This window comes from Mastigoproctus giganteus, chromosome 11 (assembly GCF_048544385.1).
Source record: "Mastigoproctus giganteus isolate SK-2022 chromosome 11, ASM4854438v1, whole genome shotgun sequence".
Classification (NCBI taxonomy): domain Eukaryota; kingdom Metazoa; phylum Arthropoda; class Arachnida; order Uropygi; family Thelyphonidae; genus Mastigoproctus; species Mastigoproctus giganteus.
Window position 1 is genome coordinate 120,093,667 of NC_143585.1, and position 19,391 is coordinate 120,113,057.

At 38.4% G+C, this 19,391-nt stretch overlaps 1 protein-coding gene across 1 annotated transcript in view; it reads left to right on the plus strand.

The window, feature by feature from the left end:
• Positions 1-19,391, plus strand: part of LOC150078389 (torsin-1A-like) — a 104,771-nt gene that overhangs the window by 64,317 nt on the left and 21,063 nt on the right. Inside the window, exon 5 of the mRNA XM_090384726.1 lies at positions 10,109-10,461. Within this exon, the coding sequence (XP_090240852.1) occupies positions 10,109-10,362 (254 nt within the window). The 3' untranslated portion in view covers positions 10,363-10,461. The remainder of the gene's footprint in view (positions 1-10,108; positions 10,462-19,391) is intronic.

Below are 19,391 nucleotides of genomic sequence, written 5' to 3' on the forward strand. Positions count from 1 at the left end.
CAATTTAAGTGACTCAGATAAGGTTGATGATGAAGATGTGGATCCAGATTTTGAATTGCCATCAGGTAATTATAAATCTCTGATTATTTTTTAAATAGTATATTAAAACTTTCTGGTAAGAAATGAAGCTCAAATTTTGAGGTTATGTTGACTGTGTAAACTATGTTATGTTTTGGATATCATTAATATTTAATATTTAAATTGAATGTGAGGATGGGGAAGGTAAAGGATTCTAAAATGCTACATATTATGTACCATTATTAAAATAATGAGCATAGTATTTATATATATACAGTCAATTCCGGTTATTTGGGACACATCGGGACTAATGCATTTCGGCCCAATTAAGCGGCTGTCCCAATTATCCGAAGTTTCATATAAATAGTTAAAAATACAATGGACCCCCACCCCCCACTTTACAATTGGTTCACTGTACAATCAAATCATGTTATGATGGAGTCACCACAGTAAAGTGGCCCCGGGTGCCAAGCGTTTCCGTGGCCAAGCGATTCTTGCGAGTTTATAAAGCGTTTTTCCTCCAAGTGACAGAGTTTTCCTTGTTTTTCTCTTAGAATTAATATTTTCTGTTAAGTAGCTCTACTTACTTAAAAACACTAAGAAGAGAGCCCAGAAGAAGGCAAGTACCTTTTTCTTTAATTTAGCTAGCTGTACTAACTTACTAACTCTACGCTTGGCCACCAAGCGGCACTGCTCCTGCCTCCCCGTGGCGGGGCCGGTAACCTGGGTGGTAAAGGCAAACCCCCAGGGCAAAAAGGAGCGATCATGGATAAAAATCATTATCCAAACTTAGAGCCTTTGAGCTCAAGAGCGGAAGATTCTAAACATGACCATGACTCAAGTCAACCTAAAAGACTGCGAAGAGAAGCAGAATGTCATGACGATTGCCCAAACTTCCTGGTGATTCATTCCCTATCTGCCCAACCTGTGGGTAAGTTGTCACCATTCTTAATTCAGAAAATCTTGGAGTCAATTGCTGGATCACCAAAAATGGTTAAAAGACTGCAATCCGGAGACCTTCTGATAGAAACAGCCACCTCAAAACATTCTGAGCGGCTGTTAAAAACAACAACATTTGGTGGGTTGACAGTAGAAATTACTCCCCACAAAACACTAAATTCATCAAAAGGTGTCATCAGCGAGTGGGATCTAATTACAGTCTCCGAAGAAGAACTACTCCAAGAACTCAGCAGTCAGAAAGTTGTAAATGTAAAACGGATCATGACGAAAAAAGATGGAAATCTTACTCCAACAAGATCCATCATTCTGACATTTAGCACTCCAGACTTACCATCCTGTATTAAAGCTGGTTATTTAAACTGCCGGATTCGACCATACATCCCGAATCCTGTTCGTTGCTTTAAATGTCAGAAATACGGCCATTCCCAGCAGGCTTGTCGCGGGGAAGCCACATGTCCCATCTGTGGCTCTAAAGATCACACCCAAGCAGATTGTTCAGTCAAAACTCCTGTTTGTCCAAACTGCAAAGGAAGCCATCCAGCCTTTTCCAAAACTTGTGAGCTATGGATAACAGGAAAGAAAATACAAAAATATAAAATTGAAAATAAAGTCACGTTTCCTGAGGCACGTAGACAAGTTATGTCGACCATGCCTAGTGGTCGTTCTTATGCAGCTCGAACTAGAAACTTTGTTTCTACTGCAGCTCAAACGGATGTATCAGTTCCGCCTAACACCTCTCTAGCGAATTGGCTTAAATTTACACTTTCAACCTCTAAAAAAGATAATCCTCCGAAAAAAACTAGCGAAGCCACAAATACTCCAATCAGTATTCCTACTCATACCCCATTAGTCTCAGTTGAAAAAGAACAATTAAAATCTCACTCAGTCTCAAAAAAAATGGAATCGCCTACCAATAATATGGATGTAGATGAGCTGCTAAGTAACGAGGAGCCCATTCTAGAACTCCATGCAGATGACACCATGGATATTGGACGCCCCACATTCCCAAAAAAAGACCGGAAGAAATGTCCCACGAACAAAAAACAGTCAGACGAATCATCCTCAGCTAAATCTAAATAATGTATAACATCCTACAATGGAACTGCAGAGGACTAAGTAGTCATTCTGATGACTTAAGGGATTTACTAGCTCAATTCAATCCCATAGGTGTATGCCTACAAGAAACTTTCTTGTCACCCCAAATTTCACCCAAATTTTCAAATTATGTGATATACAGATGAGATAGGAGTTCAAACTCTCCTGCTCGGGGCGGAGTAGCTATTCTTGTTAACTCTGACATTCCATCCAGGCCGATCCAATTGAGAACCACTCTAGAAGTTGTCGCAGCTCGTATTGCAGTTGGTATTTCAGTTACCCTTGTTTCCATCTATATTTCACCATCTCTACCACTTCCGCACTCAGAACTTGACAGCCTGATTTCACAACTCCCAACTCCAATTTGTCTCTTTGGTGACTTTAATGGACATCATCCATTGTGGGGGTCTACTACAATGGATAGAAGAGGCAAATTGATGGAGGAATTCATGAACAATAATGATCTTAATTTATTAAATTCTGGATCTCCTACTTACATACACCTAGCAACAGGTTCTGTTTCTGCAATAGACTTGTCAATTTGTTCACCATCTATCTTTCCAATCATGACATGGTCAGTTTTAACCAATCCCTTTAACAGTGATCATTTTCCAATTATTTGCTCACTACAAACAAGAGTAACTCCGAATCCTGTTCAACGATCCAACTGGCAGTTTAAAAAGGCAAACTGGGGAGGCTATTCTGCCCAAATACTCTTAGACAGATGCTATGTTCAAAGACAACATATTGATGAAGTAAATACTTATATAATCAATCAGATTCTCGCTGCAGCTAATGGTTCCATTCCAAAATCCACGCCTTATCACAAACACAGAAATAACTGGTGGAATACAGATTGTTTAATTGCCAAACAGGAAAAAAACCGTGCTTGGAATAATTTCCGTAAGTATCCCACCACTAGTAACCTAATTGCTTATAAAAAACTCAAAGCGAAAGCTAGACAAGTTAGGCGGAAAGCGAAACGGGATTCTTGGATTGCTTTTGCCTCAACCATTACCAAAGACACGGATACACGAGTCATCTGGAAAAGAATACAGGCATTAAATGGCAAATTTACTCGGCTGCCCTCTCCGATACTTCATTGGAGAGGGAAAGACATTTCTACTCCTGAAGAAGTTGCAAATGCATTAGCAGAATCATTTGCAAAAATATCAGCTTCTGCCACCTATGCGTCCACCTTCCAGAACATCAAAGCAGGTGCGGAACGGCATAAAATCAACTTCTTCACGCGCCGCTCACTGCCGTACAACCAACCGTTTACATTAATAGAACTTCAAGAATCATTAAACAGATCTTCCAATAGCGCTGCAGGTCCAGATGGAGTTCATTACATTATGCTAAAGCATTTACGTGATGAAGACTTGAGAACTCTATTAATTTTTTATAATAGGATCTTCACCGAAAATGCCTATCCTTCTTCATGGCGCCATTCGTTCGTTATCGCCTTACCAAAACCAGGAAAAGATCCTTCCTGTGTTGAAAATTACAGGCCAATATCTCTTACGAGCTGCATGGGAAAAATTTTCGAAAGGATGGTTCATACTAGGCTCACCTACATCCTGGAGTCAGAGAATCTCCTTCCAGAACAACAATATGGCTTTCGGAAAAATAGATCAACGCTGGATGTGCTTATCAAAGCCGAATCTCATATCCGCAATGCCTTTGTCATGAAACAACATCTAGTCATGGTCAATTTAGATCTTGAAAAGGCATTTGATACAACATGGCGGCATGGTATTATTAGGGACCTTTACCATCTGGGGCTTCGGGGCCATTTGCCGGAAACAATTCAAAATTTCCTGCAATTGCGCTCTTTTCAAGTCCGATACAAAAACGTCCTCTCTACATCTCACATACAGGAAGAGGGAGTTCCGCAGGGATCAATACTCAGTCCAACACTGTTTTCAATCCGAGTTAGCACAATGACACGGGATATCCCAAAAACTGTTCAAACTTATATGTATGCAGATGATCTTACCATTTCCTGTCAATCTCAAAGTATGAATACCATTGAACGGCAGCTACAACTAGCCATAACCAAAATAGAGGCCTGGACTTCACGGAACGGTTACAGATTGTCAGAAAAGAAATGCACTGTCACTCACTTTTGCAAGAAGCGAGCTCTCCATCCGGAACCTGAACTACAAATAAACAATACTCCAATCCCGCTTGTTAATACCGTTAAATTTCTTGGACTATTACTAGACCGCAAACTAAATTTCCAAGCTCACATCACTCATTTGAGAACTTCTTGTTTAAAACATTTAAATATACTTCGTTCGGTCTCATCTATGTCATGGGGAGCTGATCGGTATACTTTGTTGCATCTTTATAGAAGTTTAATCCGTTCACGACTAGATTATGGTTGTCCAGTGTATGACTCTGCCAGGAGCACTACTTTAAAACGGCTAAATATGATCCACCACAGTGCTCTGAGGACTGCGCTAGGAGCTTTCAGGACTTCTCCTATCCAAAGTCTATATATTGAAGCGCATGATCCCCCATTACATCTGCGTAGAAAAACACTATTGCTTCGCTACGCTGCTAAGATCCAGAGTCTACCATCGCACCCAAGTTGGGAGTATGTCTATAATACCCGTTGGGACGCCTTCTACGAGAGCAAACCAAATGAAAATAGACCCGCCTCTATCAGGATAAAAGAGCTTGTTCAGACTTGGAATATCAATTTAAATGAAATTTTCCAAGACACAACTACACCCGTTGCTCCGTGGACATATGTGTCTGTCTCTCAAGATACATACTTCCTCCAGTGGGGGAAAAATATACCTTCCTGCCATATCAAACAGTTACATTCAGCTCATGCTATGAACAACCATGCCTGTAAAATTTATACGGATGGTTCAAAAACTGAGAGTACGGTAGGTGCTGCGGCGGTTTTCCCTTTATGTACAATTTCAGCCACTCTACCGCTTGCCTGCAGCGTCTTCACAGCCGAATTATGTGCCATTAAGTTAGCGCTTAGTAAGATAATTGAGCTTTCCATCTCATCTGCCATAATTTACACAGATTCTCTTAGTGCTGTCTCTGCCATAAGGAAGAATTCCTCCATTTCTCACCCTACAGTGAAACAGATTCATTCCCAGCTATTCGTTTGCAGTGTGTCCAATCAGTCAATCAGATTTTGCTGGATCCCTGGCCACTCAGGCATTCCGGGAAATGAAAGTGCTGACTTTGCCGCTAAACATCCGGAAACCACTCTCTCACAACATCCTCAGGTTCCTTTCTCTGATTTTAAGTCTGTCATACGCAAAGCCTGCTACAATAAATGGTCACAGACCTGGAAAAGTGACACTAACAATAAACTGTACCAAATAAAAGAAGACCCAAAGCTGTGGCTGTCTGGCTTCCGAAGAAACAGAAGAGAGGAAGTAGTACTGGCAAGACTGAGAATTGGACACACTCACCATACTCATCTCTTCCTATTATTGGGAGAAAGCCCACCACAGTGCTCATCCTGTCAGACGCAACTTACAGTCCGTCATTTCCTGGTTGATTGTCCCTTGCATTCAACCATCCGGTCAAACACTTTTCAATCACTCTCTACATTGAATATATCACCTGATTTATCTCGCATCTTAGGAAATGAAGCAAATATTGAAGAACTTTTATTATATCTAAAACATATTGGTTTGTACCGAAGTATATAATTTAATCTCTCTAGCAATACATATTTTGTAAATTAACGATTAGGAGACACAATTTGGCCGTAGTAGCCCTTGTGTCGTTAAACCGAACTACAACAACAACAACAACCACAGTAAAGTACCGTTCACTATACGATGTGTAGTAAGTGCCGGTCATTGTGAATAAGTTTCTGAATTGAATTTTAATTCTATTAAACAGCGATTCTAATTAGCGAAAATAGGAGGAATATTATCCACAGGCTATAAAAGTAAAGATATATTAAGCACAAATTTGTCCTTTATTACCTTACCAATTAAAAAAAAAATGATAAATGAGAATTGGAAGAATTAATACGTACTGTAATATGCACATACTAACTAGTTGACATTTCTGTTCACTGACATTTGTGGGTGTGGATTAAAATTTAAAACAGTAAAAAAATAAGCAATCAATAACAAAGAACATGGCACACACAAATTGCAAGTAACACGATATGTGCAAGTGAGAATGGAGTAACAAGTTACGAAGCTTTAAAAATAGGAATGAAGAGAAGATTCTGAAAATTAATTTTTTTATATGATTGAAGATTCCATGGAAGTGTACACACATTTCACCATAATAACCCACAGAATTCCAGCTGTCGGTATTATTGCAAATTCAATAAAATCGAGTTTACTATCCGTTTATGATAGATTGCACTAATAGAAAAGCCCAATAAACATGCCTGCTAATTGTTTTTTTTTTTTTTTTTTATGTTTGTGACCTCCAGAAATCCGACGAAACCACGTGGTATGGTTGGAGACAATCGTAGGGTAATCTGCAGTGCTATCGTCTGCCCTGATTAAACGGCATGTTGTCCCAATTAAGTGAAGTAAACCCTGGCTATTTTCTCGATTGGGTTCTGTTTTTTCAGATTTGGCCCCAAATAAACAGCTGTCCCGATTAACCGGTGGCCCAGATAACCGGAATCCACTATGTATGTATATATATATATATATATATATATATATTTTTTTTTTTTTTTTTTTTTTTTTTTGTTTAGAAACCAGTTCAGGTGAAGCAACTTCTGCAAATGAAATTCTACTTGCAGAGACTGGTCCTAGCACATCTAATATGGAGGTAAACAATGATACAAGAAAGCATAATCGTAGCAAAAGTGGCAAAAGAAAAGAAGAAATGTACAAAGGAAATGTTAGGAAAAGAAAAAGGAACAGTGGCAAATCCTACACTACAAAAAGTGGTAAAATTGTTCCATATAAAATCTTCAGAAATGTGGACTGCCAATGCCCACATAAATGTTTTGGAAAGGTTCCAGAAAATCTGAGAAAACAATTATTTGAAAAATTTTGGACCATGGGTGATTTGAATATTCAAAACAGTTACCTGAATGGGTTATGCAGATATCATCCAGTTCAACGTCAACGCCCTAAAGACAGTTCTGGAACAAAGAAAAGCTGTATGTATGAATATAGAATGGAGATAGATAGCATGAGTTTAATTGTTTGCAAACTATTTTTTTTTTTTTTTTAATACATTTTGTGTTTCCAATGGCTGGCTTGCTAGACTGTTGACAAAGAGTAAAGAGGAAGGCACACCTCACATTGATGTAAGGGGTAAATCTGAAAATAGGAAATGTGTACCAGAACCACTTATTTATGATGTTAAGGAGCACACCAGAAGCTTTCCCACTTCAGAAAGTCGTTACGCAAGGGAAGATAATCCAAATAAGCAATATTTAAATCCCATTCTCACTCTGGCTAAAATGTATAGTTTGTATGTGGATAAATGCAAATCTGAAAACAAATCATTTGCGGGGGAGCACATATATTGAAAAGTGTTCCATGACAACTTTAATCGTTCATTGCGGCAACCACGAAAAGACACTTGCGATCGGTTAAAATTGCAAATTCAAGCTTGTAATAAGGATGAAGAGAAAGCATTGTTGAAAACTGAAAAATATTTGCATTTGAGGAAAGCTGAGGCTGCTAGGTCAGCAATGGCATCTGATGCAGCTTCAAGCAAAAACAAAGGCTCCAAAAAATTAGTATTCACATTTGACCTGCAGAAAGCATTGTCATTCCCTAAGTTAACAATGTCAGTGTGTTGCTATAAAAGAAATACGCATGTATACAATTTTAGTTGTCACAATTCAACAAATGTCAAAATTTATATGTATTTCTGGGTTGAAGTTTCAGGATCTTGGGGTTCACAGGACATTGGTACCTACTTATTGAAACATATTTCCAACTTCGTTTCTGATGAGACACATTTAATTGCCTACAGCAATACATATGGAGGACAAAATCGAAATCTTAACATTCCGCTAATAATGATGAAAGTTACACAAGATCCTGGCATTAGCGCGGATGCTTTTGATTTAAAGTTTCTACTGTCTGGCCATTCATATTTACCTAACGACAGATTTTGGTCTCATTGAAAAGAATTTTAAGAAAAAAGTTTCTTTATTAACCACAAGACATTTATGCAGTAATTGAAGGCACTGGTAAAAAAAAAACAAATTCATGTGCACTGAAATGAAACGTAGTGACTTTTTAGCTATCAAAGATTTACAAAATGCTGTCACACAAAGGAAAAAAAATAAAGAAAATGGTGACTGTAACTGGCTCAAAATCAAATGGATAAGGTTTGAAAAGCAAAAGTCCTACATGATGATGTACAAAGAACCATTGAATGAAGATATTGCATTCTACACCCTAAATCTCAAACCGCATCCCACTCGGGGATGCAGAAGGCCAAAACAATTTGGAACACTTCCAATCTCACTTTTATACCCCCGGCCACAAGTGGTTAATGCAAATAAGAAGAAAGATATGCTTGACTTATTTCCATACATTCCAGGTATTCAACACAGTTATTTCAATGCATTACAGACTAGAGATGAAGGACAAGAAGAAGAAACCCAATGGAGGTGATTCAGTTACCTTAAAATATGAATACTTGTGAAACTAATATGTAAAAAAGTAATACACACAGTTTACCCTTGATGTTTTCTATTTTTTTAAATAAACGTGGTATTTTCTTACTTAAATCCATTGTATTTTTTCTTTGCTATTATTTTGGTATACCTCTAGCATTACCATGGTTTTATTAATCCTGTATTGAAATACTTTATTTTGATAGTGGTACATCTCCTTTGTCCCCTTTACCTGCCCCTCACATTCAGTTTTCTTGGAACACAAAACATACAAAGAAAAGTACAACTGTGACAACTAAGCAAGAATGATTATTTTTCAATAATTCGAACTCCTGATTTTTCCAGGCTTTATATCTCAAAATGAAGGATAATAGAGCTGTACCACTATTAAAATAAGGCCCTCATGTATTGTTGGTACAATGGGAAGAAGTTTTATGGCTGAGTTAGTCTGTCTGAGGTGAGAGTAGCATATTTTTCTCCTGGAAACTCGGGTTGTTGTCCAACAAACAGAAAATCAACCTCAGAACAAGCAATTTTTACAAACAATATACATGGAGCAATATGACCTTAGGTACTGATGCTCCTGAAACTCTACTACAACGTACGTACATACTTGTGTGTGTGTGTGTGTGTGTGTGTGTGTGTGTGTGTGTGTGTGTGTGTGTGTGTGTGTGTGTGTGTGTGTGTGTGTGTGTGTGTGTGTGTTACACCACACTTTATCAGTTATTTGTTTTTTTTTTTATCCTGCAATACTGAAATTCAATTTCAGAGAAATGCAACAAAATATAAGTTGGGTGGGTTTGGATAGAGGGTAGACAGCTGAATACTTCAACTAATTACATATAAAAAGATGAGCATTTGTGCAACATCTGTTAGATGCCAATGAAATGGTTAAGTTCCCATAATCTGTAATAAATAGAAATAAAAATTTCTCTGATTTTCTGTTCTCATCAATTTTTCTCTAAATGATGATGCAGCAAAAAAATGCCAAATCATTATTTAGAGAAAATTGATGACCTCAGGATGCCCATTTTGGTGCATCTGATCCCACTTCGAAATTTAAAAAAAAACCAAAAGAAACCCAGCATCTCTTTCAGACAACATGAGAAGGTTAGAAAATAAAACAAAGGTTTATTTGGTATAGCTGATTAGAGAATGATGCACTGCTTCAGTAATACAATACAGAACAAGAATTCTGATAATATGCCCAGCACTGCGGTAGTTGTCTTCCTGAAGAAGAAAGGGTTTTCCATTTGAAAGACTGCACAATTCTCTAATTACTTATAAAATAAAACCTTGTTTTAGTTTTTTATGTTGTGAAATGCATTTAAAATTGTCTGTCATTTCTTTTCAATCAACAAATTAGAAATATAAAGTTAAAATTTTTTCATTGAATTTTATCTTGAATATTTTTAATATGGTCATTTTTTCTAGGTGGTCTTCAGAAGAGTGATATAATCCAAAAGAATTTAATTGATGTTTATGTACCATTCTTACCCTTGGAAAAAACTCATGTTGAAATGTGTGTAAGAGATCAATTAAAAGCCAAAAATCATTTGGAGAATGATAAAGTTGTGAAAGAAATAGCAAATCAGCTCTTGTATTTTCCTCCAGATTTTCAGTTATTTTCAACATCTGGCTGTAAAAAAGTAGCAGCAAAGGTTGACTTATTTATGGAGGATGACTGAACTCCAGAAGTGATATTCACTTTGTGATAAAGATGTTTATACTCACAGCCTAATGCTTCACTTTGTATGTGCCTGCCAGCATCTACATTAAAATTTGCAGTGAGTATATATTAGGTACATTAAAGATGTATAGTTATTAGCTTGGTTTTCTGTTTTATAGAAAACTGTAACTCTATACCTCTGAAAATGTGAAAGTAAAAAGTGTTACTCCTTAAGGACATGTTGCAAAAAAAATCAGGCTTCTTAAAATTGTTTTATATAAGTGTTTTGATTTTAAAATATTTAGAACTTGATAAACTTAATTTTGTAGTAACTCAAAAATATGTTTTCTTAGTAAATTGGTGGGTTGTGTGTGTGTGTGTGTGTTTTTTTTTGTGATTATTTATCAGAAGTTTCTCTTACAGCATTAAATTTTTTTTTTTTTTTTTTTTAAATGCACAACATTATCATTACTTCAAAATTATCTGCCGAAGTTATTTTAAATAGAAAAGTTATGTTGGGGAATGGAAGAGATAAAAGAATGCATTAAAAAGTGCTGCAGCTAGGTTTTAAATATCTTTTCACTTTGAGTGTGAGGTGCTAGTATCCCTAGTGAGTATTTCCTGATCTTTGTTCTTAAGTGTAATTGGCAATACAAGCAGTTTCATGTTGTAAAAGTGGATATAAAATAATATCTTTCACATAAAACATGGCATTCGTTCTACTAAAAACTAACTGAAACAAACATTAAAGAGTTGGACCGTTATTTGTTCAGTGATAAGTTTTATATTGCATTATTTGGAATTATCCTTTACTTAACCACAAAAATTCGTCTGTTCAGTGAACCAAGGTAGTGTAACAAAAAATGTTCTTGCAAATTGTGTGGATTAAGGTTTACAGTTATATCGGAATGCTCTTATAACAGCCATGAGCATGTCAGGAGGAACCCCCTTATTGGACAAATTTTATAGAGCCACTTTCCTGTTTCTTCAAAATTTATTGCAAGAAGTATTGATTTTAGCATAAGCATTAGTAGAGGCATATGATGCAAGAAAGCAAGTTATTATACCATCAACTGGGGGAGAGAGGGAAAACACTTCCCATTTCATCTATCCATTCACTCCAAAAGTTTGTTTACTTCTTCCTTGAATTTATTTAATCTATCAACTTCCACAATGACAGATGGAAGTTTCTTCCAGCAATAAACTTCCAGCTGGCAAAAGACAAATTTCCACACATCTATACTACAACTGTCTTTCCTCAATTTGAATAGTTTGAGCCTGCTCAAACTATTCAAGGCCGTATACACCTCAGATGACCTTGCAGGTGCCTAGTTTCCAGATGCTACAATTTTCAGAACTTAAACCTTTCTTGGTAAGATTGCCACTTTGTTCCCCTCACCACACAGTTGGTATGTTTCTCTGGGGTTACTGCTACCAATATGCAGTACTTTGCATTTGTCAATGTTAAACTTCAACTGCCACTTCTGAGCCCATCTGCCTAACCTTTGTATCATCTGCAAACTTGGATGGGGTACACTTAAATAGAAAGGGTGCAAGAATGTTTGCTGATGCTATCAAGGCAGTGTTAGGTGGGGCGGAAAACTGCTAGCTTGGGGAGATACACAGACTAAAAGGTTAACAGTGGCCGCGCAGAGCCAAAAGTAATTCTTGCACTGCTTCTATTAGAATGAGCAGCAGCCTGGAAAGCAAGATAATGGAGATTTCCAGGACTGCTGGGAGTTATAGTGGAACAAGTAAATACATGGGCTGTGTTAGGGTAACTAAAAGTAGGAACAGGTGCATGTATACTTGCATATACACCAATGCTAGGAGTATAGTTAATAAATTTGATGAGCTTGAAGTGCTAGTCAAGACATCAAAGGCAGATATTGTTGGGATATCAGAGACGTGGTGTTTTTTTTATGAAAACCCCAAACACGAAAGGTATCAAAACCTATAGTACTTAGTACCGTGCATGGGTTGAAGGAGAAGTATGGGGGGGGGAGGATGCCAGAAACTTTGCTCTAGAGACTAAACATGGGTTTCGCCACTTCAAGCCTCCAATAAGCAAAGTGGTGGTATTTCATCGGTTGATGAGAGATGTGGTGTCACACAGATATAAACGACGCAGAATTGTAATTTGGGGAGTACAATGTGTACAACAAGGATAGATAGGACAGGAAGAGAGGATGAGTTATGCTCATCCTCCCTTTGAGTTATGATGAGTTTTGTTAAGAAACACACAAAATCTAAGAAAGTGAATCCATTTGATATTAGTAATGGTCGCATGGTGCAAGAAAGCCTATGGCTTATGCTGCACCAGCCAAAAAAAAAAAAAAAAAAAAAATCCGAACAAAACAATGATAAAAAAAAAAATAAAATAAAAATAATAATAATAATAATTAATAAAAAAAAAAAGGAAATTAAACCTATCATCCTATGCGCTTCCCTTACCCAAAGGTACTATCCAGATGACCTTTGAATTTCCCCAAACTGTCGGCCTCTACCACCCATGAAGGCAACTTATTCCAGTAATTTATAACTCGCTGGCTAAAATAAAACTTCCTGCAGTCCACCCTAAACATTTCTCCCCGTAACTTGAATTTATGTCCCCTAGTTCTAGCATCATTTATAATCTTGAAAATTTCATCCTCATTCATTTTACTGATGCCTCTCAGGGCCTTAAACACCTCAATCAAATCTCCTCTAAGGTGTCTAATTTCCAGACTCTGCAACCCACATATTCGAAGTCTTTCTTCATAAGGACCCCTTTTGCCGATCTCACCAGGCGAGTTACCCGTCTTTGCACCCTTTCAAGAAGCTCGATGTCTTTCTTTAGGTGTGGTCTCCATACTTGAACACAGTATTCCAAGTGTGGTCTAACATAAGCCTTATATAATGGGATTATCACGTCCCTATCTCTACTTGCAAAAGTTCGATATCATCCTATGCGCTTCCCTTACCCAAAGGTACTATCCAGATGACCTTTGAATTTCCCCAAACTGTCGGCCTCTACCACCCATGAAGGCAACTTATTCCAGTAATTTATAACTCGCTGGCTAAAATAAAACTTCCTGCAGTCCACCCTAAACATTTCTCCCCGTAACTTGAATTTATGTCCCCTAGTTCTAGCATCATTTATAATCTTGAAAATTTCATCCTCATTCATTTTACTGATGCCTCTCAGGGCCTTAAACACCTCAATCAAATCTCCTCTAAGGTGTCTAATTTCCAGACTCTGCAACCCACATATTCGAAGTCTTTCTTCATAAGGACCCCTTTTGCCGATCTCACCAGGCGAGTTACCCGTCTTTGCACCCTTTCAAGAAGCTCGATGTCTTTCTTTAGGTGTGGTCTCCATACTTGAACACAGTATTCCAAGTGTGGTCTAACATAAGCCTTATATAATGGGATTATCACGTCCCTATCTCTACTTGCAAAAGTTCGATAGCTCATCGATAGGACACCATGGGCCTATGCTCAGAGAATTTCATGTCTGACCGTATCGTAACACCCAAGTCCCTTTCCTCCAGTACTGGGTTTAGTCAAACTCCACCAAGTGAATAAGTTATTTTGGGATTACTGTTTCCCAGGTGTAATACATTACACTTTGTTGGATTAAAGCATAGCTGCCATTTTTCTGACCATTCCTGACGTCTATCTAGGTCTCTCTGAAAAAGCTCAGCTTGACAGTGATCATTAACTACTCTACCAATTTTAACATCATCTGCAAATTTAGACATCACGCCCTCTATCCCTTCATCGATGTTGTTTATGAAAATTAAAAACAACAGTGGTCCTAATACTGATCCTTGGGGAACCCCACTTCTTACGTCAACCCAATCTGAGGAATAGCCATTTATCACAACCCTCTGCCTCCTGCCCTGAAGCCATCCTTCTATCCATCTAAGGATTTTCCCAGTGATTCCAACCCCTGTTCCAACTTATAAAGCAACCGCTCATGTGGGACTGAGTCAAAAGCTTTGCTGAAATCTAAATAAACAATGTCGAAATTATTCCCTAAATCCAGCTCGTGAGTGACCTTTTCGAAATAGTGAACCATATTTGTTAAACATGATTTTCCCTTTACAAAACCATGATGAGTATCCTTGAGAATTCCAGTTCGATCCAAATGATCCTGAATTCCACCTTTGATCATTGCCTCCATGATTTTCCCTACTACTGAAGTCAGACTGATAGGTCGATAATTTCCAACTTCACTTTTAGAGCCACCCTTATGTATGGAAGATACATTTGCACTTTCCAATCCAAGGGAATCTCCCCAGAGTCTAGTGATGCTCGCATAATTAGCCTCAATGGTTCAATGCACTCGCTTGCCGCCTCCCTTAAGATTATAGGGTATATTCCATCAACTCCAGGAGCCTTACTGGTCTGTAGGCTCGAAAGTTTTTTCATTAAATAATCTTGCGAAATTTCAATATCATTAATTACATATTTTTTAACTTCGCTCCCACAATTTCCCATTGCCACAAAAGGTTTTTCATTTGTAAATATCGATGCAAAATAACTGTTCAGTTCATCTGCAACGGCAGCTGGTGTATTTAATACTATCCCCTTTCCCTTTTGTAAAGGTCCGATCTGGTTTGTCCTGCTCTTCTTGGCATTTATATATGTGAAGAATTCTTTATCCCCCCCCCTCTTTGCTCTGTTTGCTAGTGATTTCTCATAAACTGCCTTTGCCTGTCGGACCTTTTCTGTGGCTCTATTACACATCACCTTGTAGCTTATAGGCTTCAGTACTTTTTATTGCTCTGTAACTTTTCCATTCCACCTTTTTCTGCTCAAGTAATGTGGCAACTTCACTATTCATCCAACTTGGAACCCTCCTCGTGGAGTATTTTTTTAATGGTATATATGCATTCAAGGCATCTGTGATTAATGTTTTAAAAGCGTAGAACAGTTCAAATGTATTCATTTTCTGCACGATATCTACCCAATTAATAGAGATCATGTAGTACCTTAAGGCATCGTAATTTCCTTTTCTGAAATTAAAACCCATTCCTTTGCCTTTTACTTCTGCTACCTCTCTCGTCATCATCCACCGTAGAACTCCGTGATCACTTCCTGCTACTGGTTCCTCTACTGTCAGCCCTGTTATGTCATCTGATTAATGGGTGATGATGAGGTCTAGGATATTCTTTTCTCTAGTACTTTCCCTGACATGTTGATACAAATAACAGTCATCTAGTTGATTTAAAAATTTTGTTCCCCATGTCGAGTTTCCTTCCCATTTACTCCAATCAATTAGAGGCAAATTGAAACCACCCATAATAAGACATTGACGCTTACTTGCCCATTCCATTTGCATGTAGAGGCTTTTGTCATAATCTTCACAATCACCTGGTCTGTAGATTACTCCTACTCGCATTATACCTTTGTTTCCAACTATCTCACACCATACAGACTCTATACTAGCATGTGAAATGTCTGAATCCGGGAAGCTATCCTCACACTCAGGCTCTTCTGATAAGAAGCATTACCCCACCACTCCTTCTATCTACCCTATCCTTCCTAAATACATTATACAAGCCATACTTAAACTCATCATCCCCAATTTCCGGGTGGCACCACGTCTCTGTAAGCCCTATTATGTCCGCATTACTTGTTTTAACTAGCAGTTGGCCCCGGGTGCCAAGCGAATTCGAGGTCAAGCGTTCAAAGTGTGAATATATATCGATCTTTCCCAGTGATAAAAGTTCATTTTAAGTTATATCGTTTTTTACTGGAAGTTCATTTATAACTCAGTTCTATACTTGAAAAATCACAAGTAAGAACAAGGAAGGAAACTCACCTTTCTTTTTCATTACATATATTTATTCTATTTTACTAACCAACTAACTTATCTAACCGCTTGTCCTCCTTGTGGCACTGCTTCTGCCTCCCCGTGGCGGGGCCGGAAACTTGGGAGGGAAAGTCAACCTCCCAGGGCAAAAAGGAGCCTAACATGGACTACGACAATTACCCAGAGCTTGAGCAGCCTAGGCGCTCATCCAGTACCATCAACAATGCTGATCATGAAATTTCTCACGATGTAACAAAGTCTAAACGACTGCGTACAGACACAGACCAACAGGAATGCCCATCATTCCTTATCTTACATAGTCTGTCGGACAAATCTATGAGCACTCTCTCACCATTTCTTATACAAAAATGTTTGAAAATGTGGCGGGCTCTCCCAAAATGGTGAGAAGACTAAGATCTGGAGACCTCTTGGTAGAAACAGAGTCGTGCACATTCTGAGAGACTGTTGAAACTAACAATATTTGGCGGACTACCCATTCAAGTTACCCCTCATGCAACACTAAATACTTCCAAGGGAGTAATTGCAGAGTGGGATCTGATAAATGTAACAGAAGATGAACTGGCCCAAGAACTCAAACATCAGAAAGTGATACAAACCAAACGCATCATGATCAGGAAAGATGGAGAACTTGTTCCCACCCGCAACATCATCCTGACATTCGGAACACCTATCATGCCATCCAGTGTCAAAGCCGGCTATCTCAACTGCCGAGTACGACTATTTATCCCGAATCCTATAAGATGCTACAAGTGCCAAAAATTTGGTCACGCACAAATGGCTTGTCGAGGAGATCCAGTCTGCCCAAACTGTGGGTCGAAAGAACATTCGCACACAGACTGTGACACCAAAACACCGCACTGTCTGAATTGCAAAGGCGTGCATCCAGCCTACTCCAAGTCATGCGATCTATGGAAAACTGAAAAAAAAATCCAAAAGTACAGGGTAGAACGAAAAGTCACATACCAAGAGGCAAGAAAGTAAATTATGCTTAACGCACCTAAGAACACATATGCAGCAGCAATGCAAAAATACCAAACAACAGCAACACAAACTGAAGTATCAGTTCCCCCAACCATGTCGATTGCAGATTGGGCCCGATCTATACTGTCACCATCAATGAAACAGACTCCAAAAGAGCAAAAGGTAGTAGATAGAGCCAACAACACCCCTGTCACAGTCCCACCAGCAACCCCACATAGACCATCAGATATTTCAAAGTCAAAAACCGACTCAGTTACAAATAGGAAGACAAACAATATCACTTCAGAAAATATGGACACTGATAACAATACTGACCCAAATGAACCTATCCTAGATCTTCATGCAGAAGATGTCTTGGATACCGGACGCCCAACCTTTCCAAGAAAAGAGAAAATGAAACTCGATCGCCACAAACAGCCTGGGAATAAAAAAGACTCAGAATCTTCCTCAAGTAACAAAACCAAATAATGCACCAAATCATACAGTGGAACTGTAGAGGAATTCGCAGTAACATTGATGATATCCACGAGTTAATTGATCGTTACCATCCCATAGGCATCTGCCTACAAGAGACAAATTTAACACGTCATGTATCACTCTCAGTTAAGAATTATTCACTCTTTAGAAAAGACAGAACTGCTACAAATAATTCTCACGGAGGGGTAGCCATACTCATAGACTCACGAGTACCTTGCAGATTAATTCCTTTACAAACCTCCATCGAAGCTGTTGCAACATGTATTGTGATTGGTATTACTTTGACAATTGTTTCTATCTACCTTTCGCCCAATCACTCCTATACCATCCATGAACTGGAAGATCTTATTCAGCAGTTGCCAACCCCTATCTGTTTATTGGGTGATTTCAATGGACACCATCCATTGTGGGGTTCTCCCAATGCAGATGGACGAGGACAACTTATCGAACAGCTTGCTGACAGACAAAATCTGATTATACTAAATACTGGCTTGCCAACTTACATCCATCTCTCTACGGGTAGAACTTCTGCAATAGACCTTTCGATATGCTCTCCGATCCTCTTCCCTAGTATTGAGTGGACGGCCCTCGACAACCCGCTAAATAGTGATCACTTTCCGCTAATATGTAAGATTCAAACAAGACATTCCATAATTTCCCAAAACTACATAAAATGGAAATTTCACAGAGAAGATTGGGCAAAATTCACTTCCCGAGTGTCCTTTGATGAACAGATAATCGAAACCTGTCCTATTGACAGAGCTACTGACCACATCACGAGACAAATACTGGCTGCTGCATGCACTGTGATTCCACAATCACAGTCAACAATCCATAGAACCATAAACTATTGGTGGAACGAAGAGTGGAAAGGTGCAAAAAAAGAAAAAAACCGAGCATGGAATCTGTTTCAAAAATATCCCACCACCGCCAATCTTATAAACTACAAGAGACTCAGAGCCAAGGCCCGTCACAGTAGGAAGAAAGCTAAAAGAGAATCTTGGATTCGATTTGCGAGCTTGATTAATAAAAATACTGATTCAAGAATAATATGGCGGAAAATAAAACAACTAAGTGGCAAAGTTCCCCGATTATCCTCCCCAATTCTCAACTGGAATGGACAGGATCTTTCTTCTCCTACAGATTTAGCGAATGCCCTAGGGACTGTTTTTTCACAGTTATCTGCCTCAACAGCATATGATCTGTCATTCCAGAAGATCAAAGTATTAACTGAAAAGTCCAAACTGAACTTCAGACCTACGAGTAAATGTACTTTACCTTATAATCAGCCCCTTACAATGCTTGAACTTCAAGAAGCCATATCTAGCTCAAAACACAGTGCTGCAGGCCCCGACGGAATATACTACATAATGCTCCAACACTTAAATAAAGAATCGGTCTGTTCACTGCTCACTTTTTTCAATCGCATCTTTCTTGAACATTGTTTCCCCAGTTCCTGGCACCACTCCTATATAATAGCAATTCCGAAACCAGGAAAAGAACATTCCATTCCTGAAAACTATAGACCTATTTCTCTCACCAGCTGCTTAAGCAAAACCCTGGAAAAAATAATTCACCGTCGACTTACTTGGTTTCTCGACTTTAAAAATATAATTTCTGACAATCAATTTGGATTCAGGAAAAATCGATCAGCCCTGGATCTCATGGTCAAAGCGGAAACAAACATCAGGAATGCATTCATTCGAAATGAGCATCTCGTCATGGTATGCCTTGATGTAGAAAAGCCTTCGACACCACATGGCGTT